Source organism: Puntigrus tetrazona, unplaced genomic scaffold (assembly GCF_018831695.1).
Source record: "Puntigrus tetrazona isolate hp1 unplaced genomic scaffold, ASM1883169v1 S000000513, whole genome shotgun sequence".
Lineage (NCBI taxonomy): Eukaryota > Metazoa > Chordata > Actinopteri > Cypriniformes > Cyprinidae > Puntigrus > Puntigrus tetrazona.
This window is the reverse complement of record NW_025048150.1, coordinates 158,108-185,100: the sequence shown is the minus strand read 5'-3', so window position 1 is coordinate 185,100 and position 26,993 is coordinate 158,108. Positions and strand designations below refer to the sequence as shown.

At 38.2% G+C, this 26,993-nt stretch overlaps 1 protein-coding gene across 3 annotated transcripts; it reads left to right on the top strand.

Annotated features, from left to right (window-relative positions):
* Positions 1–1,592: 1,592 nt before the first annotated feature.
* LOC122334298 (inactive dipeptidyl peptidase 10-like) lies at positions 1,593–26,638 on the top strand. Of its 3 annotated transcripts, XM_043232085.1 has the most exons (26): positions 1,593–1,721; positions 7,243–7,354; positions 7,754–7,849; positions 8,025–8,119; positions 8,390–8,464; positions 8,581–8,633; positions 8,728–8,809; positions 10,877–10,997; positions 11,092–11,246; positions 12,191–12,288; positions 12,664–12,787; positions 13,085–13,123; positions 13,213–13,320; positions 13,406–13,497; positions 13,590–13,637; positions 13,710–13,831; positions 14,179–14,226; positions 14,898–14,996; positions 16,420–16,489; positions 17,117–17,311; positions 17,815–17,869; positions 23,783–23,882; positions 24,564–24,622; positions 25,558–25,630; positions 25,709–25,782; positions 26,009–26,638. In XM_043232085.1, exons 1-26 carry the CDS (start codon positions 1,662–1,664, stop codon positions 26,135–26,137), a joined length of 2,382 nt encoding a protein of 793 aa, XP_043088020.1. In that variant the 5' UTR covers positions 1,593–1,661; the 3' UTR covers positions 26,138–26,638. The 3 variants fall into 3 exon arrangements, 2 of the variants coding, with proteins under 2 accessions (XP_043088020.1, XP_043088019.1); XM_043232084.1 differs by having other exon boundaries at positions 25,558–25,782; XR_006248736.1 differs by lacking the exons at positions 25,558–25,630; positions 25,709–25,782; positions 26,009–26,638 and having other exon boundaries at positions 17,815–17,874.
* The last annotated feature ends 355 nt before the right edge of the window (positions 26,639–26,993 follow it).

Sequence of the window (26,993 nt, the reverse complement as noted above, 5' to 3'; positions counted from 1 at the left end):
ACAAACTTCAGCTAGTCCAAAACGCAGCAGCCAGAGTCCTTACTAGAACTAGGAAGTATGATCATATTAGCCCGGTTCTGTCAACACTGCACTGGCTCCTATCAAACATCGAATAGATTTTAAAATCTTATTAATTACCTATAAAGCCCTGAATGGTTTAGCTCCTCAATACTTGAGCGAGCTCTTATCACATTATAGTCCTGCACGTCTGCTGCGTTCTCAAAACTCTGGCCATTTGATAATACCTAGAATATCAAAATCAACTGCGGGCGGCAGATCCTTTTCCTATCTAGCACCTAAACTCTGGAACAATCTCCCTAACTCTGTTCGGGAAGCAGACACACTCTGCCAGTTTAAATCTAGATTAAAGACACATCTTTTTAACTTAGCCTACACATAACACATCAACACACCTTTTATTATTCAAATCCGTTAAAGGATTTTTAGGCTGCATTACTTAGATTTGCTGGAACCGGGAACACTACTCCTACAATACGATGTACTTGTGACATCGTAAAAAGAATGGCATCTACGCTAATATTAGTCCTGTTTCTTTCTCAATCTGTTTTCACAGTTTGTATCCAGACTAGATGGTGGATCAGCACCCAGAGATTATGTTCATCAGAGACCAGAACACCTAGATGCGCCCGTCGACAGATCACCAGATCCTGATGCTCACACACACACGCACACACTAAGTCATTTACACTACCTGACACAGCTGCGTTTAAAATTGAACTGGAAGTTAAGTGCTGGGCGTCCGGTCAGAGGAGAACTGACCCCAACTGAGTCTGGTTTCTCCCAAGGTTTTTTTTTTCTCCATTCTGTATGCATGGGGTTTTGTTTCCTTGCCGCTGTCGCCTCTGGCTTGCTTGGTTGGGGACACTTAACTTCTAGTGACTATCGTTGAATTGACTACAGAGACCGTCTCTGCATTTAATAAGAAATTGGTCACACTCGTCACTATACATCCCTGTCATTATACTGTACAGTGCTTTGATGCAACCTGTGTTGTTAAAAGCGCTATATAAATAAAAATGATTGATTGATTATATATATATATATATATATATATATATATATATATATATATATACATAACCAAATCAGCATATTAGAATGATTTCTAAAGGATTGTGTGACAGTGAAGACTGAAGCAATGATGCTGAAATGTTTAACTTAGATCACAATAAATACCATTTTAAAATATATTTACATCAAAAATAGATATTTGAGTTTGTATAAATATTTCACAATTTTTTTTTGTTGAAGCTATTTTAAAAACATACTGATATTTCATATGTAATTAGTTTCATATAGCAAAATCATATGTAAACACTCAAGTACTTAAAATTAATTGAAAGAGGAGAATAAGAAAAAGCAAGTGAAAGGTATAAGAGAATATGAAAAATATCTCTCCTCACCTTCTTTAAATAAAGTTACATAATACTGTTTGTTGGACCGTGTCCTAGTTGTGTAAATCTATGAGCGCATTGCTTTAATCCAGCAGACTGATGTTTATGATGATTTTGCCCTCGTGTCAGTACGCAGATGGTTCTGCATCTGGTGCATCACTGACGTACCACTGGCTTCTGATCAGTGCTGGATAACACGCTCGCAGCATCCACTTCACTGCCATTAACTGCTGGAGAAAAGAAGACATGAATCAGACTGCTGGAGTGTCCAACCACTGCCAGAGGCGCTCATCCATCGACGTGAAGGTGAGGAAGACTTCTTCTCATTCTGTGCAAAACAAATAATCAACGCTGTTGTGTGTTTCTGTGTGACTGCCGATGAGCTGTTTTGAAACTTTTTGGTAACAGCCTTCCTGCAACGTATCAATAAAAGTTTTTCTCTAAAAGGATTATAGACAGACGCCAGTACTGTAAACTATTGGGCAAACCTTGAACTTGTTCTGTTATTCAAAAGTGCTGAATACTTCACAAACATATACAATCATTGTCTCTGCATGTAGAGCTAGTTTGCCATAATGGATACTAAGATAAGCACAAAATAAAATAGCTCATGTTAGGTTAAAGCTCTCTGCAGATTAAAGATTTAACTGGATGAAGGTCAGGCCAATCCCGAGGGAGATGTCAGAGGACTTTCATTCAATCATTAATGAGACTCACTCAAACTTACAGAGTGCATCTAAATGTAGAGCATGAAGGACCCTGCGACGTTTGCATGTTTATACTGGTTTGTATTGTTGCTGTTGTTGATCATAAAAAAAAAATCCTTAAAAAAAATCTCACTGGATTAGTCTAAAGTCTAAGTCTCTGTTTCAACTTTTCCTTACCTGTATTAACAGAAGAATTAGAAGAGAAGATCATACAGATCATGTTTTTCTGATCACTAACAGCATACACCTTAATGCAGGAGAAACAAGAGACAAAATTAAATCGGCAAACAAATCTATTCATATTGTAATGAGATTGTGTTGAAGGAATGCATTCTGTGTTTAAACTCTGTGTCTGTCCTACAGTGCTCTGAAAAAACAGTGAATTTACTTGTCTAGCTAAAATGCTGTATTGTTAATGGGTGAGTTTATTTCAAAGAAGTTATATAATGGAACAAATGATGGCATAATGCCCAGAACTAATAATCAAATGACTTAACATGGTCTTAATGCTCTAAATCCTAAGAAACAAATAAATAAATAAATAACAACCAAAAAAAGGATTTGGACTTTTTGACTTTGTCTTCTAAAAGCTGATTTCAAAGGCAGTGCAGCTTTGTCTTGGAAAATAAATTTGTGTTGGTATATCAGATACAAGTTATTTTGTCAGAATCAAGAGACAGACAAAGCTGAGCTGCACAAGGTTGTGGTTCTCAGAAATAAACAGTGTTCAGTATGTAATTAAAAATAGAACAAAGTCAATCAGATTCAACACACATTGCACTGATGCTTTCAAGGGAAAAGTTCTTAGTTTATAATGTAATAAATAATAAATATAGAAATGAATAAATTTATAAATCTTGAGCAGCTTTTATTTGACATGCTTATATTTAAGTCATCATTTTGAACCATTAGTAAAAAGACACGACAGATGACACACAGAAAACACAGATCTGAAGACACTAACACATAAATACAGGACACTAAGAAGAACAACAACTGGCAGACAGTGACTGTCTAAAAGATAACAACAAACTCCAGACATGATTGGTTCAATAGATGAAAAAGCGCATCATTCATTTGACATCAAATCAGTGGCCACGTTTTCCAATGAATATCTGCATTATCAATATTACTATATATATTCTTAGTGTAATGAGGACTCCATTTGCATCGTTTTATTGACGAAGGCACGGTCAGACAGGCAGAATTTGGTACACGGTAACAGGGATATCACAGTCGATTCAGAATCATAAACAATCAGAGTTTCAAGAGACAAGATTACAAGGGCAGGCAGCAGTGCGTCACAGAATTGTCAGACTTTACAAATAATGAGACTATGGAGTTGTCCTTTGGGACAGGAGGGAAGGGGTGTGGTAATGAGAGTCAGGTGCAGGTGATTAGTCTTAGGTCGGGGTTGATATGGGAAATGGAGTTCTGAATATTTAGTATTCTGATGAGGGTGCCCTCTGGTGGCAATCAGAGAGCCACAGAGGCCTGACTTGTGACAGAGCCACCCCCCTTTGACTGGACTGGTTCTTTGACTAGAGTGGGAATAGCTGGGGAATCGTGAATTCGAGACAAGGCGTCAGCTTTGCCATTTTTTGAGCCTGGGTGGTATGTGATCTTAAACTGGAAGCACGAGTAGAAGAATGACGATCTAGCCTGCCATGGGTTGAGGGTCTGGATGATATAGTATGTGGGCAGTGGTAAATTGTTCTTTCACTTGTTGGAAGGCGTTCTGTGCTGCTAGTGACCAAGTCAAGAGGCTTCGGTAGTCAATGTATGACCGCAGACCCCCGTCCTTCTTTTTGAAGTCGAAGCTCACCTCTGCAAGATCTTGATATTAAACGGGTAATATGAGAGTGGAGGTGGATTTGACTGTTTGGGTCACCTCTGAGTTGCTGCTGGGGGTTTAAAGTTGTAGACAGTTCTGGCCTGACCATTGTTGAAACCTACATATAAGCAATGTGATTTCAACAGACTAAGCCAATTAGTTTACTCTCTATTCTTATTTAGTGATTCTTCTAATTAGGTAACTTAAAAATCCATTACAGTGGATCTTCTGTACAGTGATGACAGGGAAGAGACATGTTCAGTTCACTTCATTTTGTTGTGGCGCAATGTGAGTCTATTTTGAGACAGCAACAATTTTCATGTTTTCTTGAGTTTAATGTGTAAACCTGCATGACCATAGCAACCTGGAATTAATAATTTTAAATTAAATTAAATTTTATATTTGTATATTATTATTATTTACTTTCTGGCACTCTTCGTTTAGGAGACACACTTGCCTTCTTCACAGCCAAAAGTGACCGAAGACCTAAAATGTTTTTTTTTTTTCTCTGGAAAATCAGTTTAATACATGTTTGTTCAATTATATATATATTTTATTATTTATGATTTTGCAAGAATTTGATGATATTTAGCTATTTTAATTAGCTATTTTCTCCATTAAAATTACACATTTATTTTTATCTCTTTATATATTTACTATTTTTTAATAAATGCAATATTTCACATTGAAATAGAGTGAAGACCATCTGAAAGAGAATTGAGCTATCTGGGGTCATTAAAAAAAATAAAAACTTGTGTAATGTTGCATAACCTCCTATATAGATATACTGTATACAGGTTTAGATATTTTTGGTTAGATGAGTATCAGGTTTTACATTATGATTACAGTCAAACAATCATAGTTAAAAAAAGGGAAACTCTGTCTGTTTGTCTCTCTAAAAAATGAATCGCTGTTGTACTCTCAAGTCGCTTTGGATAAAAGCGTCTGCAAAATGACTAAATGTAAATGACTAAATGTGGGAACAAATATTATGATTGGCCTGGACTTTGTGTGTGTGTGTAAAAGAGAGAAAGAGAATTTCTTTTAGATTTTTTTTGAGAGAGAGAGAAAGTAGATTTTTTATTGATTGATTTTATTTCACAGTTCATTTAGCCAGTTAATTTCTGTGTGTGTCGGAGAGAGCCTCTTTTGTATTTTTCCATTTATTGATTGGTGTCTATTTTGCACCCTTGAGAGAGTCACCTTGATATTTCTGCACACTTTTTCTGATTTGTAGTTTGCATCACTGAGTTTTCATATTTTTGTTGCATTTCTTATTGTGATGAAGCTACAATTTTTGAAAATTCAAAATATAAATCTTATAAAGGGTTAAGTCATCTCAGCCTGCCTAAAATGAATAATCTGAATGCTCAGGCCAGTGCTACTTCCTCAAAAAATGTTATCATTCTCACTCGTTTATCGCTGTAATAGAAAATGTGAAAGAAGCAGCACTGCACACCAGCGCACCTTGTTTCATGATCATTTTCACACACTACTTACCAAGCCACTGTATGCACACCAAAGTCCATTTTTTGGTATAACTAGTAGTGTTTCATGGCTTTTACATGCATACATAAGATCAAGGTAGTATTTCAGTATTTCATGGTTTTAAAGGCAGTATTTGTTTTGCACAAAAAGAAAGAAAGAAAAATCAGCTGTCACCATTTTGAAAACAAAAAAGTAATTTCATTATACAGCAAAAACTTTAATGCAAGTATGCAACTAATGTATGTAATGTGTGTATCCTCAAGCTTATTGTAGGCACACACACTGTCTAATTATTAATTACAAGCAAAAGGATCAATAAATATATCTATCAAAAATACCAAAGAAATTATTTTGTTTTTTCAAATAGATCTATATAGTAATACAGAAACATTATTCAAGCATTTAATCAGGGGCTAAATTAGAATTTGTTATATGAGGCCACAATATACACTACTATCATTCTATTCTTCTATTTGAAACTGTGTATTGTTAATTGTATTGTTAAAAGCGCTATATAAGATTAAAAAAGTGATTTACTCTGGTTTCATACTTTCGAGGGATTGCACATGTGCATGCAAATTCTACAAAATCTTGCATCACAAGTTGAGAGAGTCCTATGAACAAATGCTGATCAGAATCCTAGATGCTGACAGTGTGCGAAGCTACATATGTCAGAATCAAATCAAATATAAAACTTTTTAAGACCTGAAAGAATAGTTTAAGAATAAAAATGAACAGCCTACAATATGAGCAGGGTAGGGCAATGTCATTTAAAAACTCTAATAAATAGCAGACCAAAACAGAAATATGTGCCACTCAAACTCACTTTCCTGAGATTGCATATATTAACAGGAAGTCCACTGAAGGTGAGTGTAGTTTAATGAACTATTTGGAGTGATCCAAAATACAAACATAATCCAGACAGACAAAGATTTGACTTGAAATAGACTTGGAACAGTCTTAACTTGGCATGACATGAACAGACTTGGCATAAGCAGAAACACTCACCAACAGCAGGTTACAAGAGTGTATATATAAAAAGGACAATCTTCTTTCTTCCATTCCTTTCTTTCTTTCTTTCTTTCTTTCTTTCTTTCTTTCTTTCTTTCTTTGGTTTTATGGGGGTAGCATCAACATGAAGGTGCACTATCACCACCTACTATATTGGAGTGGGACCAGAGCTTAAAAAAAATAACGTTCTACTGATTCCTCCATTCTACAACGCTCACATAGTCCTGTTGGATGTTGATTTATTATTTTAAATGTTTTAAAAAGGGACAATGGTAACAAATGGGCAACGTATAGCAAACAATGGCAGTCACATGACATGAACAAACAAGACAGATGACTTGGACAACCAATCAGAGCATGAGGGCTAAGCCTCCTAAAGATGAAATACTAGAACTGCTGCTGATTAGGTCTATTATTATATGAACTTGTTAGTGTTATATTTTTATATTCATTGTTATATATCTCCACTTTCAGCTATTTTTTTTATAATAATTAATGTAAAAAATTCTTAATTCAAAATAAAATAAATTAATAAATAAATCCCTCTCTGATTATCTCAGGTTGCTGCAGGTTTGTTTATGAATTAAACCTAACATCGTCATTAATATACGTCATCCACAAGAAATAGATGTTTTTCCTTAACATAGCATCTCCACTCCACAACATATTATCATGCTCCCAAATACCATATATCCTGCAAATATGTTTAAAAAGTAATTTAAGGAGACAAGGACTCTCTGTTCAAAGATGAATGTAAATGTAAATTTCGTTCTCTGTCTCTCTGTAGGATGTGGGAGGTGTTTCCACCGAAATGAACTGGAAGGGAGTGGGAATCTCACTTCTGGTCATTGCGTTTGTGCTATCACTGATCGGATTGTCCATCTTTCTACTGTCTAAAGGTCTGTTTCCACTCTCAATAAATATTTATTCACAGAGCAGAATAGAACTCTGTAATTACCTGACCGAGCCCAAAAATGTCTGGTTTTAAGTCACATTATGCTTCCATTAAATCACCTCTGCAAATTATTATTTTTATAGTTATTAACATTTTTACAGCCTACAAAAGCCACAAATGCACTGACCAAGCAGAACATAAAATGACAAATAACTTATATTTTAAAGAACTTCCATGTTATTTGTGAAGAGAGTGAACAGTTTTATACTCAATAATGGTCTAGCCAAACAATATCAGGTTAGTCCATGCAGAACTAGAGAAGCACTTCTTTATGCAACATTTGTACCATTCACACTGAACATGCTCATGTAAGTGTGTGTGTGTGTGTGTGTTATGGACTCAGGTGATGCTCACCAGTCCCTGAGATCCTGTCTGACCCTGGATGACCTTTTCTCCAGTGAGCTGCAGGATCATGATCTTGAAGCTCAGTGGGTTTCTGGTGAGAAAGATCTCAATCTCTGTTCGTGTTCTGCAGCAGCTGTCTGTTGGACAACACAAGACAAACACACATGGCAGTAAACACATATATGAAGAATATGTCAAACAATCCTAACCCTTGAATCTGAATAGCGGTATGATGTGATGTGCTAGATGTTTATGTGAATATGTTTCAGCTCAACGACTTGTCTACAAGGACAGAGATGGAGATCTAAAGATTCTGAACACAGAGACCAATCAGATGGAGGTTTTAATGAAAAACATCACATTTGTGAGTGATGTTACACAAACAAGACAAGTATAAGATGAACTGCACTTAACTTTTAAAACTGATGCACGAACTGAAATATTTCTTAGGGCCACAATCAAATAGGGCCACAACACAGAAGCCTACCGTCGACCCTACAATTCTGATCAGACACAATAACTTCCTCTTTATTAACTATAAAATGTTTAAATATAAAACTGACACTTAATAGTCAGAAAATCTTAATTATTAAGGCATAAGCATTTGCTATCATTTGTTTGATCTGTCACGTAGGCAGAGTTCAAGGCCTCCAAGTTTGCTGTGTCACCAGATCTCAACTATGTGTTACTGTCATATGATGTCAGAAAGGTCAGAGGTCAAGTACATGTATATGAATTTTAGTTATGTGCAGTGTTGTTGTCATGAATGGTGTATTTAGTATAGTGTTTAATTAGCTCTAAATAATTCACCACTGTTGTTTTTAGGTTTATCGATACTCCTACATGGCGTCTTACTTGATCTACAACATACAAACAAGGTATTACACAAACAGACAGGTACTATGCATAGGAAGACTGTTATTTATGTGAATGTTATGTGATAAAGGTAAACTTCTTTGTGCGCCATTGCAGGGAAGTGCATGAACTAAATCCTCCGGAGGTCTCTGATTGCGTTCTACAGTTTGCATCATGGGGAAATCATGGCCAACAGCTGGTGAGTAAAAGACACAGCTGGTTTTTAGCCTTCACCTGCCCACAGGTCCCAAATTAATGACGGCTTGGGGACAAAATCTACTATAAATCTATTACAGCTCTGTCATAAAATAAAACATAATAAAAAAAATTTAATAGCAGTATTACATTTTGTATGACTCTGGAACCCATCTCCTCGAAAGGGGCTGGACTCTTCACTACTCAGGTGTTGCCATGTGTTGGAGGTTACCCCAGTGAGCGAGAGGGTCTCTGTGTCTTCGGGTTGGGGGGAAGACTCTCACTGTAATTTGTGCCTATGGGCCGAATAGCAGTGTAGAGTACTTGGCCTTCTTGGAGTCCTTGGGAGTGGTGCTGGAAAGTCTTGGACTCTTGGATCCATTGGCGGGGGAGGAGGCCGAACAGACTTGGCAGGCCCAAACGTACCGTGAGGCAGAGACCCCTGTTAGGGAGATCTTCAACTCCCGTCTCTGACGGAACTTTGACCAGATCCTGAGGGAGGCTGGAGACATTGAGTCCGAGTGAACTATTTCCTTTACCTCTAAGCTGCTGTCTGGAGCTGTGGCAGTAAAGTCTCCGGTGTATGTCGTAGCGGAATCCCGAACCCTGTGGTGTCCCAGAAGTAAGGGATGCCATCAAGCTGAAGAAAGATTACTATCGGGCCTGGTTGGCTCGTGGTACTCCTGCGGCAGCTGACAGGTACCAGTGGGCCAAGCGGACCACTGCCCGGGTGGTTGTGGAGGCAAAAACTCGGGTCTGGGAGGAGTTCGGTGAGTCCATGGAAAAGGACTATTGGACTGCCTCAAAAAGGTTCTGTATACAGTGCTGGAGGGGGTCTGGTTTGGTGATCACAGGATACTGTCTCTGCTTTTTGTGGATGATGTTGTCCTGTTGGCTGCATCTGGCCAGAACTTACAGTGTGCACTGGGGTGGTTTGCAGCCAAGTGTGAAGTGGCTGGGATGAGAATCAACACCTCTGAGGCCATGGTTCTCAGTCGGACAAGGGTGGCTTGCCCCCTTCAGGTTGATTCAGTTCCTGCCTCAGGTGGAGGAGTTTCAGTATCTTGGGGTCTTATTCACGAGTGAGGGGAGGATGGATAGATGCAGCTTCTGCAGTAAAGTGGTCGCTGTACCCGTCTGTCATGGTGAAGAAGGACCTGAGCCACAAGACGAAGCTCTTGATTTACTGGTCAAGCTTCGTTCCTACTCTCACCTATGGTCATGAGCTTTGGGTCATGACCAAAAGGATGAGATCCCGGATACAAGTGGCCGAAATGAGTTTCCTCCGTAGGGTGGCTGGGCGCTCCCTTACAGATAGGGTGAGGAGCTCAGTCATTCGGAGTAGACATGCTGCTCCTCCACATCAAGAGAGGCCAGCTGAGGTGGCTTGGGCATCTGTCCAACCGGGAGGAGGCCCGGGGAAGACCTAGGATACGCTGGAGGGAGTATGTCTCTCGGTGTGAAGAGCTGGAGGAAGTGTCTGGGGAGAGGGAAGTCTGGGTTGCCCCCGCGACCCGGCCTTGGATAAGCGGTAGTAAATGGATGAATGGATGGATCTTGGAAGGTAGAGCTGGTTATGTAGTCTTATGGGTCACGTTTTAGTCATTATTTCACATTCAACATTGTCTGTAAAACATAAATTTAGCCGCATAAAAACAAAAACAAATGTAATAATAAATAATAAATGTACATTTTTCGTGTTCAGAACAAATGAGCTGCACTGTCGTGCCTCGTGCAAAATTGTTTGGCCTAAACAGGATTGTGTCAGTAAATATAATACTATGCAGTGCAATATTTTATACTTCTGACTATTGCTATTTCGTGGTCTGCTAAATTAGCTGAATGAAAGAATCCCATTAGAACTTGTATGTGAACACTTGACAGAATTATAACAAGCATCACAACAAAAAATTATACAGAGATCATACAGTCCTTAGTGTACAGATTTTAAACACAACATTTTAAATGACAGTGAGCTCATGAGCTGTTTTCAACTTCTTCTGCAAAGCATTTTCTTTTCTTGTATATCTACAAGTGCGTTGTCTCTCAGATCCTTCTCTCTTTGTGCCAGGTGTACATATTTGAGAATAATATTTACTATCAGCCAGATGTGAAGAGCAGTTCTCTCAGACTGACATCATCGGGGCGAGACGGTCTCATATTTAATGGAATAACTGACTGGCTTTATGAAGGTAACAAACCATCATCGACCTCTAATGAGTAACACAAACTGTTTCCTTAGAGTGTTTTTTGTTATTTTACAGAATCTTTGTGCTTGTCTATCAGAGCAGATCCTGCACTCTTCAGCCGCTCACTGGTGGTCTCCATCAGGCTCCAGACTGGCATTTCTCACCATCGATGATACTCTCGTGCCCAGCATGCAGCTGCCGCATTTCACAGGAACGCTTTACCCTCACGGATACCAGTATCCGTACCCGAAGGTAAGCTGATGAACCCTTAAATGCATAAAAAATACACACAGTTCTAAACAAGTAACATTTTAATACCAAAAAACCAAAAGTTTTAATTATGCCAAAAACCAAAGATGAAAATAAAATGTATATTTTACATAGCTTTCTTTATTTATAGATTTATAGATTTATACAGATGTAAGATATATTTACACTGGGGCTAAATTGGCTGGTAAATCATCATAACATTTGCTGCATTATAGGCTATAGTTTTAAACACTTTACTCATTGATACTAATTTAAGCAATGATGCAACGCATATGCAGCCTATTGGAACTGAATTTCAATTGCATTTCTTCATGACAGAATATGAACATTACATTGTTTACAGGCTGTTTTATAGATGTCTTAATTGATTACAACATGATTAATTTTAATAGTTTTTTTTATAGCACCTTCCAATGTTCATTCATGTTTATTTGGTGCTACATTTTATTAATGAGGAAGAGTGTACAAAAATACAGTTATTATTTTAATTTTAATGAACAAAATGTTGAGATTTTAAAGCTGACCCCTATGTTTCATATCAAAAATAAAAACAAGAACAGCATACACTAAAAGTTCTTGGTATTTAATAATTAATTTAGTTAACATTGATATTGTTAATCAGCGCTGGATTCAAATAACTGACATCTTCACCTGTTGTACTTTATCTTTGCTGTGATGAGATGCTAAAACTCAGAATGCCATCAGAGAGGTCATAAATTAACAGACACTATTTTGGCTCATAACAAAAAACTAAAACAGTCACTGTCATTTACATAGGACTTTTTAAATTGCAGATGGCATCAAAACAGTTTTACAGTATTAAGAAAAAATAAACATTTGTGTTGAAATCAAAGTCAAAATCAATTGTTTTTTGCTTTTAATTGCAAATCCAAATTTCACTTCATTTCACTCTGTATGCAAAACAGGCTGGACAGAAGAATCCTAAAGTGACATTGTTTGTGATCAACGTGAATGGATCTACACACGCTACACAACTTCAGCATCCTGACAACTTACAGAGAAGGTACCACACCAGGCCTACGGGGTGCAAAGCCCAACAGCACCCTCAGTTACAGCTGTAATAATGGCATTTCATTGCAGATTTGGCCAACTATCCAGTGCATTTGCATTTTGGAGATCAGTCTCCATTTCAGTGTGTTTTTGCTGCATTGAGCTATGTAACTCAGTGATTTGATTCTGTAGCTGGGACTGGCACAAACTCACACACAAATCAATCACACAAACAACACATACAACCACAGTCGATTATACAAACACTCAATCACACACACAATGGTAAAATAATGATAAATGTTTCAGAAACAAGTTAAATCTTGTGTGTCATTTCAGATATATTTCTATACCTTCAGATGTTGAGAATGTAAGTGTGTGTGTGCAGTGATCTCTACATCAGCATGGTGCAGTGGGTGACAGATGAGTTTGTCGCTGTACGCTGGTTAAACCGTCCTCAGAACTCCTCTGTTCTCACACTCTGCAACACACACATGGGGAAATGTGTGCCGGTGAGTCTTCTTCATCACTGAGTATTTGATTGCAACACAAGTACATTCTTGGAAATTAGATGTTTTCCTGTCCACTTTCCTGAAATCCATTTCAAGAAGAGTCAGTTGTCTTATCAGTTCAATATGGATTGGTGATGCCTCCGGGCAGCTATTTTGCTCATGCAAGCAATTCAGGGGTTTAATTGAAATATCAGTTCCCCTCTGAATGGCACACAACCCTAACACACAAACACACTCATATACACACACGCATAAACTTGTGCACAACGTGTACAATGTTTTGGTCTCTCTGTACAGAAGCATATCATGATATCAGACAAATGGATTGACAGACAGGTAAGATTATGCTAAGATTTTGTCACATTTATTTACATTTGACAGGAAATTGATTAGAAATCTCTGATGTTCTCATTTAATTGATCTAGAATGAGAAACCAGCTTTCTCTGAAGATGGAGAAATGTTTTTTGTGACATCGCCCCTCAGAAGTGGAGGCCGTGGATTCTTTAGACACCTTACTATGATGTCAAAGCAGGTAAAAACAGACAATATTCAAAGAAAACAAACAATATTCACAACAAAATTCACATGTTTCTGACTTTAATCTCTCCTGCTTTCAGCCTGAAGGTGAAGAGGTCAGCATGCGACACCTGACCTCCGGCACCTGGGAGGTCACAGAGATCCTGAGCTACGATCAAAAGTGTAACACAGTGTGAGTCACTTCACACACACACACACATACACACACAAACATACATACAAGCAGTCCATCAAATGTCTAACATGTTGTGTTTTTTGAAGCAGATATTTTCTCAGTAATGAAGCTGGATTCAGTCACAGGCACCTGTACAGGTGAGATACACTGATGCTGCTCAGTTTTTATTCTTCCTCAATAACTTGTGTAATGTGACCTTTAACCCCCAGGGTCAGCACGGTTGAGCCGTTCCATCGTGAGTGCTTAAGCTGTTCTGTGTTTAAACCTCACTGTTCATTCTATGAAGCATCAGTGAGTCCAGACAGACGGGCCGTCCTGCTGAACTGCAGGGGTAAACCACCCATACACACACACACACACATTTGTTTTGCTATATTTGTGAGGACTTTGATAGACTTATATTGTTTTTATTCTGACCTAATAATATTTTTTAAAGCAACTCTACCGATAAACCACAGAAAGCTTTTTTGCCATTTTAAGATAAACTTAGCATTTAGCATTTTTTATATTTTTTTTCCATGTGAGGACTGACAAATGTCTCATGAAGATATTTGGTCCTTACAACTATAGTAAAACAAACACACACACACACACAAAATCACATTGGCTTCGTCATGAATCAGCCCCATTCTGGTTTGCAAAAACAACTGAAGATTCCGTAAACAATCTGTATTTCAGGTCCAGGAGTCCCCAAAACTACTGTGCACCTTCTTAGCAACATGAGCGGTGAGTCCACACACAAACACAACTGTTCTTCATCAGACCTGTGGTTGAGAGCCGCTCACTTACAGAAATATAATAGCAGGACTTTATTTAACAGTATGTACTTCACTGGTACATAGACTGTAAATATCTTGTACAAGCAAATGAGTGTCACACAGGGTACTTCCCCGAGGTGTATGTGCATGGTTACAAATAAAAAAACATGGCTGTACTTCAGTAAATGCATGGTAATTGGTTTGTACTCACAGATAAGTCTGGGTAAGGACGTTCACTTACAGGTAGTGCCTGTACATGGTAACTAGACACTTTACTGTAGTTACTAATTAATCAATCAATCAATCACTTTTATTCATATAGTGCTTTTAACAATACAGATTGTATCAAAGCACTGAACAGAATCAAACAGGAGAAAACAATGATAGGGATGTATAATGACAAGATTGAAGAATTTTTTATTAAATGCAGAGACGGTCTCTGTAATCAAGTCAATAATCTCTAGAAATTAAGTGCCCTAACTAAGCAAGAAAGAGGAACCAAAACCCCATCCATCAGTTTATTTTCCATGTACTATCTGCATGACAATATATGAGACATGAACACATGGACTTCACCTGAGATTCGTTTCACCAGCATTTCACTGACAGAAGCTGTCTTTTTTTTCTTCTGCTCTGTAGATTACATGACTATAGATGCTCGTCTGGAGATCAGAGAGTTTCTCCAAAAGAAACAAACGGCAGTTAGACAAATCAGGAATTTACTGATTAACAATCAAGGTATGAAGTCATCATCATCATCACCAATAAGATTTTCATCATAGACAATATAATTGTTAATATCTGATGCCATAAACCTCACATCCCTGATCACAAATGAACACAGAAGCATCATATCAGAAAAAGCATCTGAGAAAAAGCAGAGTTCATCCTCTTAACATTCATCGCACAGATGATGAAGATACAGGTAATTCAATCTGAAGACAACAACAGCAGATCAGTTGACCATAAACCCTGTCCAAATATTAACCTCCTCAATGAAAGTATGCTCAATAAAGATCTCATGAATATCAAAATCAACTCACGGGCGCAGATCATTTTCCTATCTAGCACCTAAACTCTGGAACAATCTCCCTAACTCTGTTCGGGGAAGCAGACACACTCTGCCAGTTTAAATCTAGATTAAAGACATCTCTTTTTAACTTAGTCCTACATAAATAACACACCAACACACCTTTTATTATTCAAATCCGTTAAAGGATTTTTAGGCTGCATTACGATTTTAGAACATACTCTAAATTGCTTGTGACATACGAAATATCACACACCACAACAGGACTAAATAAGAGCTTAAGAAGAACAACGTCAAGTATATCGTCATGGTGTTAGCTTTCACTGCTATGCTGATGATACTCAAAAACATCACTGGCACATTTGAGCCAGAAGACAGATCTGAAACAGTTCCTTAGGAACTAAAAGTAGAGGGCTTCACATTCACAATCGCTAGAAATTAATTGCCCCAACTAAGCAAGACAGAGGCGACAGCGGCAAGAAACCAAAACCCCATCCATACAGAATGGACAAAAAACCTTGAGAGAAACCAGGCTCAGTTGGGGCTAATTCTTAATTCTAGTTACACTTTAAATGCAGCTATGTCAGATTGTGCAAAAGACTAATAGTGTGTGTGCATTTGGTTCTGATGACCTGTTCAAGAGGCTCTTCTAAGTGTTCTGGTCTCCGATGAACGTCATCTCTGGGTGCTGATCCACCATCTGATCTGGATATGAACTGAGAAACAGAATAAGAAACAAACAGACTGATATTAGCGGAACCAATGCAGTGTTGACAAAACCGGGCTAATATGATCATACTTCCTAGTTCTAGTAAGGACTCTAGCTGCTGCGTTTTGGACTAGCTGAAGTTTGTTTATCAAGCGTGCAGAACAACCACCCAATTAAAATTTCTGCATTTGATGTTGAGAGCATAGGTCGTAATTTGGATATATTTTAAGAACAAAAAATAGCATCATCATCAGCATTAATATTTTCCATTTGTTCAAAGTCTTAAATGTAAATGATGCCTCAGACTGCATGTATTTGTGCCATTCTTACCATTCTGAAAACAAATGCAGTAATTCTGCAGTGTGAATGTAGTCTAGAATGTTTTGCACATTGTGGCTGATGTGTTTACTGTGTGTTTTCAGCACTGAGACTCGAGCTCAGCTTCCCTCCGCAGTTTGAAGAGAATAAACGACATCCACTCCTGCTGCTGCTGTATGAGCACACACACACACATGTTGTGTTTCCATGTTTTATGGGGATTCTCCATAGGCGAAATGGTTTTTATACTTATACTGTACAGACTGTATGTGTTATTGCCTTATACCAACCCTACACCTAAACCTACCCCTTACACTCACTCACTCACACACACACAGACACACACACACACACACCCAACCGGCTCACTCGCTCACTCATACAAACACACTTGCTCACTCACACACATGTTGTGTTTCCATGTTTTATGGGGACTCTTCATAGGTGTAATGTTTTTATACTGTACAGACTGTATGTGTTATTGTTCTACACCTAAATCTACCCCTTACAGCAAACTGTTGACATTTTTAGATTTTCCCAAAAAATTATCCTGTATGTTTAAAAGCTTGTTTCCTCATGGGAACCTAAAAAAAACAAGGTATTTAGCAACAGTTTTATTATTTTAATTGATACATGTTTTTGCTGAAATATTATATTATAAACTATTTTTAAAAATTATTCAATGAGAATGTTTTTTTAGAAAGCAGGTTTTAGAATCACTAGTAGGGATGAACACAGTATCGAGAGACGATGAAGCTGCATCAGTGACCTCTGACCTCTGAGTGTGTGTGTGTGAGGCAGTGACTCAGAGCCTGGCGGTCAGCAGGTGAGCGAGCGCTTCCATCTGGACTGGACCGATGAGCTGGTCAGCTGTGATGATGTGATGGTGGCTCGGCTGGACAGCAGGGGGAGCGGCTCTCAGGGCCAGCAGTTTCTGCAAGAAGTTTATCAGCGTCTGGGACTCATGGAGATAGAAGATCTGCGCTCGGTTCTACAGTGAGTGCACTGCTGTCTAAAGTCAGACACATTAGACTCTTCACAAAAACACTGAAGATGTCTCATCTCCCTCGCTCTAGTGTACCAGAAAGAATTCCTTCAGCAAATCCACTGACATTTTCATTTTGTATAAAGCTTAAAACGGATATTTTCTGCTGGCACATTAAATCAATCAATCAATCAATCACTTTTATTTATTTAGCGCTTTTAACAACACAGATTATAGCAAAGCGCTCAACAGTATAAAGTAGGAGAATAATTAAAGCAAAGAATGTAAATTAGTTTCTGCATCCGATATGTTAAAGTAGACGTAAGCACAGGATTCTATGATAGATGTAGAAACTGGATGTAAACGTTGAAGGGTTTGTGGAATGAATTCTCAGTCTACATGAAGCAGTGCTCCTTCATCATCTCTGCTGTGGTGGATATAACTGTAATCCAAAATTGATGATTTGGAGTGTTCCTCAAATCATAACTACATTACATTACATTTGTCCACGCAGGTATCTGATGGAGCAGCCGTATATTGATGGAGGCAGAGTTGGGGTTTTTGGCAAGGTGAGGTTAGTCAAACCAGACTCATTATTCAAGTCTATTTCTACAGCAAAACAAATCATTGCAAAGCAGCTTTATAGGAAATTACATTTAATATTTATACATTTATATATTGTAGAAACTTCATATATTTAACTTTCAAAAAAAAATTGGCAATACTGTCTGTTGTCTGAGGGGTCAGCATCATCTCTTCTCAGTTGTTCGGTCATCTCAGATCATTTAAGGGCTGGATCCAGACTGAAACACACAGAGATGGAATTAGAATAGCTGCTGTTCTGTCCAAGAAAAACTATTTGTTCAACCCAAGCTAAAGAATAATAATGTGCTTTTTATCATATATAACTGTAGCACAAGATTATGTAGTATAAGAAGATGCGTTATGTGAATGCTTGGCTAAAGAGGTTTGTAGTCTTTAGGTCTTTAGTCAATTTTTAAAGAGAGAGAGTGTGTCTGAACCCTGAACGTTATCAAGAATTGTTTTTCAGAGTTTTGGGGCAAAATGTGAAAAAGCTCTACACCCTTTAGTGGACTTTGAATAGCAGAATTCTAGGGTTTTGTGCCCTTAGGGAGTGGCTTGGATTGTAGCGTGGTAGAAGACCATTTAGGTATGCAGGGCCTTATATGCAAGTAATAATATTTTGTAACTAATATCAATCAATCAATCAATCATTTTTATTTATTTAGCGCTTTTAACAACACAGGTTGCATCAAAGCACTGTACAGTATAATGACAGGGATGTATAATGACGAGAGTGACCAATTTCTTATTAAATGCAGAGACGGTCTCTGTAGTCAATTCAACGATAGTCACTAGAAGTTAAGTGTCCCCAACAAAGCAAGCCAGAGGCGACAGCGGCAAGGAAACAAAACCCCATGCATACAGAATGGAGAAAAAAAAACCTTGGGAGAAACCAGACTCAGTTTGGGTCAGTTCTCCTCTGACCGGACGCCCAGCACTTAACTTCCAGTTCAATTTTAAACGCAGCTGTGTCAGGTAGTGTAAATGAGTTAGTGTGTGCGTGTGTGTGTGTGTGTGCATCAGGATCTGGTGATTGGTCCACGGGGCGCATCTGTTCTGGTCTCTGATGAACATAATCTCTGGGTGCTATTATCAAATGGCCAGAGTTTTGAGAACGCAGCGGACGTGCAGGACTATAATGTGATAAGAGCTCTCTCAAGTATTGAGGAGCTAAACCATTCAGGGCTTTATAGGTAATTAATAAGATTTTAAAATCTATCCGATGTTTGATAGGGAGCCAGTGCAGTGTTGACAGAACCGGGCTAATATGATCATACTTCCTAGTTCTAGTAAGGACTCTGGCTGCTGCGTTTTGGACTAGCTGAAGTTTGTTTATTAAGCGTGCAGAACAACCACCCAATAAAGCATTACAATAATCTAACCTCGAGGTCATAAACGCATGAATTAATATTTCTGCATTAGAGGTTGAAAGCATAGGTCGTAATTTAGATATATTTTTAAGATGGAAAAACACAGTTTTACAGATGCTAGAAACATGGTTTTCGAAGGAAAGATTGCTGTCAAACAGCACACCTAGGTTCCTAACTGATGATGAAGAATTAACAGAGCAGCCATCAAGTGATAGGCTGTGTTCTAGATTATTATATGTGGGGTTTTTAGGTCCAATTATTAGCACCTCTGTTTTTTCAGAATTTAGCATTAAGAAGTTACTCATCATCCAGCTTTTTATATCGACTATGCATTCTGTTAGATTCTCAATTTGGTGTGTATCACCAGGCTGCGCTGAAATATAGAGCTGAGTATCATCAGCATAGCAGTGAAAGCTAACACCATGTTTCCTGATAATATCTCCCAGAGGTAACATGTATAGGTTGAAAAGTAAAAGTCCTAGCACTGAGCCTTGAGGAACTCCATATTTCACTTTTGATCGATATGATACCTCCTCATTTAATGCTACAAACTGATAGCGGTCAGATAGATATGATTTAAACCATGCTAAGGTGCTTCCTCTAATGCCAACATAGTTTTCTAGTCTATCCAAGAGAATGTTGTGATCGATAGTATCGAATGCTGCGCTAAGATCTAATAGCACTAATAACGAGATAAAACCACGATCAGATGATAGAAGCAGGTCATTAGTAACTCTAATGAGAGCAGTCTCAGTACTATGGTACGGTCTAAAACCTGATTGGAAATCCTCACAGACACCATTTTTTTCTAAAAAAGAATACAGTTGTGAGGATACTACCTTTTCTAGTATCTTTGACAGAAAAAGGAGATTAGAGATTGGTCTGTAATTTACTAAGTCTTTGGGATCAAGATGTGGTTTCTTAATGAGAGGTTTAACTACAGCCAGTTTGAAGGTTTTGGGAACATATCCTAATGACAATGATGAATTAATAATGTTCAAAATAGGATCTATGACTTCTGGAAGCAGATCTTTTAATAGTTTAGATGGAACAGGGTCTAACATACATGTTGCTGGTTTAGATGATTTAACAAGTTTGTACAAGTCTTCTTCTCCTATAGTGGAGAAAGAGTTTAATTTTTCCTTAGGGGTTCTAAAGCTCACTAACTGATGTGAAACTGTAGTTGACGGCTGCATAGTTACAATTTTATCTCTGATGGTATCAATCTTAGAAGTAAAGAAATTCATGAACTCATTGCAGCTATACTTTTGGGGAATATTAGCACCTGTTGATGCTTTATTTTTTGTTAATTTAGTTACTGTACTGAATAAATACTGGGGGTTGTGTTTGTTTTCTTCTAAAAGGGATGAAAAATAATGAGATCTTGCAATTTTTAATGCTTTTCTGTATGACAGCATACTCTCCCGCCAGGCAATACGAAATACTTCTAATTTGGTTTTTCTCCACCTGCGCTCCATTTTCCGGGCTGCTCTCTTTAGGGTGCGTGTGTTGTCATTATACCATGGAGTCAGATTGTTTTCTTTTATCTTTTTAAGTGCAAAGGAGCAACTGTATCTAAAGTGCTAGAAAAAAGAGAGTGCATAGTTTCTGTTATATCATCAAGTTTTTGCGTCGTATTGGATGAGCTAAGGAATTGAGATAAGTCAGGAAGGTTATTTAGAAAGCTTTCTTTTGTGGTGGAAGTGATGGTTCTACCATACTTGTAATAAGGTGCAGAGTTTACAGGTTTAACTATACAGAGTTCACACAAGACTAGATAGTGATCTGAAATGTCATCACTTTGCTGCAGTACTTCAACCATTTTAACATCCATTCCATGTGACAGTATTAGATCTAGAGTATGATTTCTACAATAAGTAGGTCCAGAGACGTGTTGTCTAACCCCAACGGAGTTCAAAATGTCTAAGAAAGCTGATCCTAATGAGTCTTTTTCATTATCAACATGGATATTAAAATCGCCAACAATTAAGACTTTATCTGCGGCCAGTACTAACTCAGTTAGAAAATCAGCAAATTCTTTGATGAAATCTGTGCTGTGCCCTGGTGGCCTGTATACAGTAGCCAGTACAAACATGACAGAAGATTTATCACTAGCACATGATTCTGTAGATAATGTTATATGCAGCATGAAAACTTCAAATGAGTTATACTTAAAGCCTGCCCTCTGAGAAGTACTAAGAATATTGTTATAAATTGTAGCAACACCTCCCCCTCTACCTTTTAAACGTGGCTCATTTTTATAGAAATAATTTTGGGGGGTAGATTCATTTAGAGTAATATAATCATCTGGTTTTAGCCAGGTTTCTGTCAAACAAAGCAAATCTAGCTTCTGATCATTGATCAAATCATATACATAAAGTGCTTTTGTGGAAAGTGATCTAATATTTAGCGAGCCAAGTTTTATCGTTTGCTTATTTGAATTATAGGTAGTTTTAATTTGTTGGACATTAATTAAATTATTGCTTTTGATTAGGTTTGGACGTTCTCTGCATATTCTAAACTTATTCTCGGGGAACAGACACAGTCTCTATAGTGTGATATCTAGGTGAAAGAGTCTCTATGTGCTGAGAATTAACTGCCTTCTGTGACGTGAGGCAGCTAGCAGACGGTCGGTTTAGCCGGTCTGTCTGCTTCCTGACCTGGGCACTAGTTGGTCATGTTGGAGCTATAAGACTATATGCCATATTTCTAGATAGAAGAGCGGCACCACCCCAAGAGGGATGAAGACCATCTCTTTTCAACAGGTCAGGTCTGCCCCAGAAACTCATCCAATTGTCTATAAAGCCTATGTTGTTCTGCGGGCACCACTTAGACATCCAGCCATTGAGACCCAGCAGTCTGCTGTGAATCTCATCACCCCGGTAAGCAGGGAGGGGACCAGAGCATATTACATTGTCCGACATCGTGCTTGCAAATTCACACACCTCTTTAATATTATTTTTAGTGATCTCCGACTGGCGAAGTCGAACATCATTAGCGCGCCGACGTGAATAACAATCTTACGAAATTTACGTTTAGCATTAGCCAGCACTTTTAAATTTGACAAGATGTCAGACGCTCTGGCTCCCGGTAAGCATTGGACTATGGTGGCTGGTGTCTCTATTTTCACGTTCCGTACAATAGAATCGCCAATTACTAGAGCACTTTGATCAGGTTTCTCAGTGGGTCACTGAGTGGGGAGAACCTGTTTGATGTTCTGATCGGAACGGAAGAGCGGTGTTTTGACCCGCGACTAGCCCGCCTCACGGTCACCCAATTGCCCTGCTGCACGGGCTCTGAAGCTGGAACCGAACAATGTACACGATTCACTGTACTAGTCGCATTCAAAGCAGTATCTACAGCCCTCGCATTCTTACTGTCCTCAATTAAAGTTTGGATGCGTGTCTCTAATTCTAAATATGGAACAGGTAGCCAGTAAAATTGGGGTAATATGACCTGGTAAGGACAGTGGCATTTTGGACTATTTGTAGCTTGTTTATTGGAGATGCAGGACAACAGCTAGCAATGCATTGCAGTAGTCTAGAGCTCAGGAATGCATGAATTAGCTTTTTCTGCACTCATTAAAGTCATCACTCACCCAGAAATAAAGTTTCTAACCTGTGTGACTTTCATCTTCCTCTGAACATAAAATAAGATATTCTGAAAAATGGTTCACTGTATGGACAGAAATAAACACTGATACATTTCTCAAAACATCTGCTTGTGTTCTGCAGAGGAAAATCCAGAGTCATGCACACTAAGAACAATAAATGATGACAAAATGTTATCTATCCTTTACTGCCTGCAGAAACCACAGAAGCCATAAAACTGTCAAGTCAAATAATAATTTTATGTGACTCTGCAGACATTGCCCAAAAAAGCACAGACATTTAAACAAATCAACTTCTTTAAATAAAAACTGAATCTCTGTTACCTGTACAGACCAGAATTAAAGTTTGACCTTATTACAAAAATAGAAACATGCTCTGCAATATCAAAACCTAGTGTTTGTGTGAAGTGATCTCAGAAGTGTTTTTTATGTGTATATATGTGTGTATTGATATTTGTGGTTTATGAGGACACAAATTAGTTTTAGGCAATCAATCAATCACTTTTATTTATATAATGCTTTTAACAACACAGGTTGCATCAAAGCACTGAACAGAATAAAGTAGAAGAATACACTGACAGGGATGTATAATGAAGAGATTGAACAATTAGTTATTAAATGCAGAGACGGTCTCTGGAATCAATTCAACGATAATCTCTAGAAGTTAAGTGTCCCCAACAAAGCAAGCCAGAGGAACCAAAACCCCATCCATACAGAATGGAGAAAAAAAAACCTTGGGAGAAACCAGACTCAGTTGAGACCAGTTCTCCTCTGACCGGACGCCCAGCACTTAACTTCCTGTTCAATTGTAAATAACACATAAAATTTTTACAGTTTTAAAACCATTACTCCTATGAAGAGTCTTAATGAATCACAAATGCCAACGTGTGTGTTTGTGTGTGTGTGTGTATATACAGGCATATGGTGGGTTCCTAAGCTCTATTCTGCTGCTCTCCCATGGCTCTGAACTCCGCTGTGGCGCTGCTATGAGTCCAGTGTTTGACTGGCAGCTCTACGGTACGTGACACACACACACACACACACACACACACACACACACACATAATTGAACACAACATCTGCTCACCAGACCACAGTGTTTAATTTAATTATTAATTATTTAATAATACTTCATTACAGTTATGGGTGGACAATCTTATTATGAAAATGTAACTCCTGTTAGTTTAAATTCTGGTGACACAGTGTTGCCAGATATTGCCATTAAAAAAGGCACGTAAGATAAAATAAGAAAAGATAATATATGCTGACCCTGCAATTTCCTACTTTATTGTCTTAAAGTGGATTAAGTGGAAAAGACAAATCCCCAAAACACCTGTAATAGCTAGATCTGGCAACATGAATGCTGCACCTGCACTCAGCTGTGACTTTTATCAGAGGAGCTTGCCAAGAAAACATAAGTTTTTCCCCAAGCGTTTTTTACTGAGAATCCCCCCTGAAAAGCCACTGGGCTAGTTTTAAGTAGCAATAGTGTGGGTTTTGCTGTGAAAGCCTGGCAACCCTGCGCAGTCATTTTCATACCACGGATGCTAAACTGTCTAAACTGAATTTTACATGTAATGCAGACATTCGTGTGAGGAGTTTTAATTTTAATTGTTGAAAACACACACACACACACACACACACACACACACACACACACACACACACACAGTCTGATCGCTTTGTTTCTGTTTGCAGCTTCAGCCTTTACAGAGCGATACTTTGGCTTCCCTCTACAAAATGAGCTCAAATACAAGGTAAGATGTTGCTTCTGTACTATTAGACATGAGATTAGATCACTGGTGTCTCTGTGAAACCCCATTCATACAAAATATTTACTTCAACCAAAAGGTACATTTAATACTTTTACTTTCACCAAAGAGGGTGACAACTTTTGGGACATTACATAGACATTCAGCAATTACTCATTGAACAGTTGATCTTTAACCTGTACATTATTCTTTGACGTTAGATGTTTAATTTGTTTTGATTATGAAACTGTTGTGAATGTGATGCAGTATGAATCTCAGATCTCAGCTGATGGTGTGAATGAAGCTCAGCCTCACACACTTAAGGCCCTGATATACTTCAAACGAAATTGAAGAACGAACTGAAATGATGTTATTTAGTTTGAAGGTCGTTTTGACTCTTAAATACCTTTGAGCTACCATTGGTGCAATCGGTGGGTGTGTTCTAAAACTTCACCCTCTTTGACAAAGAGCAACAACATCTCCAAGTCGATAGATACATAGCTGAGCTGGCACAGATATAACTGCACCTATAACGATTGCTCGCAGAGATGTTAAAAATTCAGCAAAAGCAATTAATTACTACAAAGAAATTACAATGAAGCTTGTTATGGAAAAAGTGACGTAGAGAAACATCAAATGTAAGTTTTCCAAAGGCATGAAAAGAATGAAAGGAAAGTTAGCAAGCAAATAAATAGTACACCATACTGCTGCTGTTTTTCTTTTGAAGGTATACAATACATAAACCCTTGTTTTTAACTCATAGGCTATGTGTGAGCATTGAGTCACGTTTACATTAGTCTCAACCCTGCCTCCAGCAGCACAGGGTGACAGAATGTTTGGAAACAGTATACCATCTCCAGCGTTTTCCAACTTCTTTTTGCCCTCAAACAAAGAACAAAAAAGAACTTTGTTTGAAGTATATTTGTGTGTGTGTCCAACAGATTTCCAGTCTCCTGGTGAACATCACACGCTCTGAGAACTTGCGCTTTCTGATTCTACACGGGACAGCAGATGGTGAGCTTATGAAAGAAAACCCACAAACCTTCAGAGAGAATAGCAGCATCATCATAACTTTTTTTTCTCTCCTTTTAGCAAACGTTCATTTTCAGCACACTGCAGAGCTAGTGAAGCTGCTGTCTGTGAATAACATCAATTACAGGTTACAGGTGAGACCTCTGACCTCACACTCATCCTCAGACCTCACCTCTGATCTCACACTTGACCTCTGACCCCACAGTCAACCGCAAACTTCACACTCAACCTCAGACCTTATGCTTGTCCTCTGACCTCACTCTTGACCTATGACCTCATGCTCAATCTCAGTCCTCACCCTTGACCTCTAACCTTACACTTGACCTCTAAACCCACACTCAGCCTCTGTTCTCTGTGCAGATCTTCCCCGATGAGGGTCATGATGTCATCAGCAGGCGCTTCATGCTTCACTCACTCATCTCCTTCTACAGAGACTGTTTTGTTGACAATCTACCTATTCTTGTGGAAACCAGTGACGACGATGACTAGAAAATCACCTTCTGCTATCATTTGTATTGATCCGGCCTAAACAAAAAGAGAGAGCATGTGTTGAGTCTGAGGACATGCTCCAAATTTTTCTTTGATTTCCTATCTATAATTTCACCATATGTTCCCACTAGCATTAGTCTGTATTTAGCCGCAGCATGACTGATGTTGGATATCACTCTGTACAAGCCGAAAGAAATCACTGTGTCATGAAAAACACAATATTATAGACTATATTTTTATCAATTTTACCGTACCAGTCTGAGTTCCTGCTGAATCACTGACCGCAAGTCCTCTGGTTTTCTGGGCTTTCTCATCCTGATTTATTAGCCAACTGACCCTCTTCAAAAGAATAAGACTTTAAACATCAGTGAGTCATCTGTCAGTAAGCTGATTTCTTGTTTCATTCACTGAAACTCTATTATTATACTGCAATCTGACACTTTTTTTAAAGAGCCACATGGTTAATCAGCATAAACAGAAATAAAACAAACTCTCACTCAAGTGCATTGCGTCTTGTCATTAGTAAATATACAAATCAGAAACAAGTATGTTTTTTTCTGTCTCTGCATATGTTTATGAATATGCAGTTTGGGCACCAGCAGTTACGTTTGTCAATTAACCCTAGAAACGTAACTGCTGCAAATAAATCATGTTACCAATTTCAAATAGTCACCTTTATATAGTGCTTGTAAAAATACAGATTGTCAAATCATTTTACTGTATGAAATAGAGGAATGGTGCGTAACGTAAAAGGGCAAGACTAAACACTCAATTTTCAGCTAATGCATTTCATTATTGAATTAAGCTCAGTTCAGTCTAAATAGTATTTGTGCTACAGAGTTGACTATAATCACTG

What these genes read in the sequence shown, in the direction of transcription:
- LOC122334298 (XM_043232084.1), top strand. Translation starts at nt 1,662, where the DNA reads ATGAATCAGACTGCTGGAGTGTCCAACCACTGCCAGAGGCGCTCATCC. An exon ending in TAATGAAAAACATCACATTT is followed by an intron (nt 8,120 to 8,389) that starts GTGAGTGATGTT and finishes TCTGTCACGTAG; the next exon opens with GCAGAGTTCAAGGCCTCCAA. An exon ending in TTACTATGATGTCAAAGCAG is followed by an intron (nt 13,321 to 13,405) that starts GTAAAAACAGAC and finishes TCCTGCTTTCAG; the next exon opens with CCTGAAGGTGAAGAGGTCAG.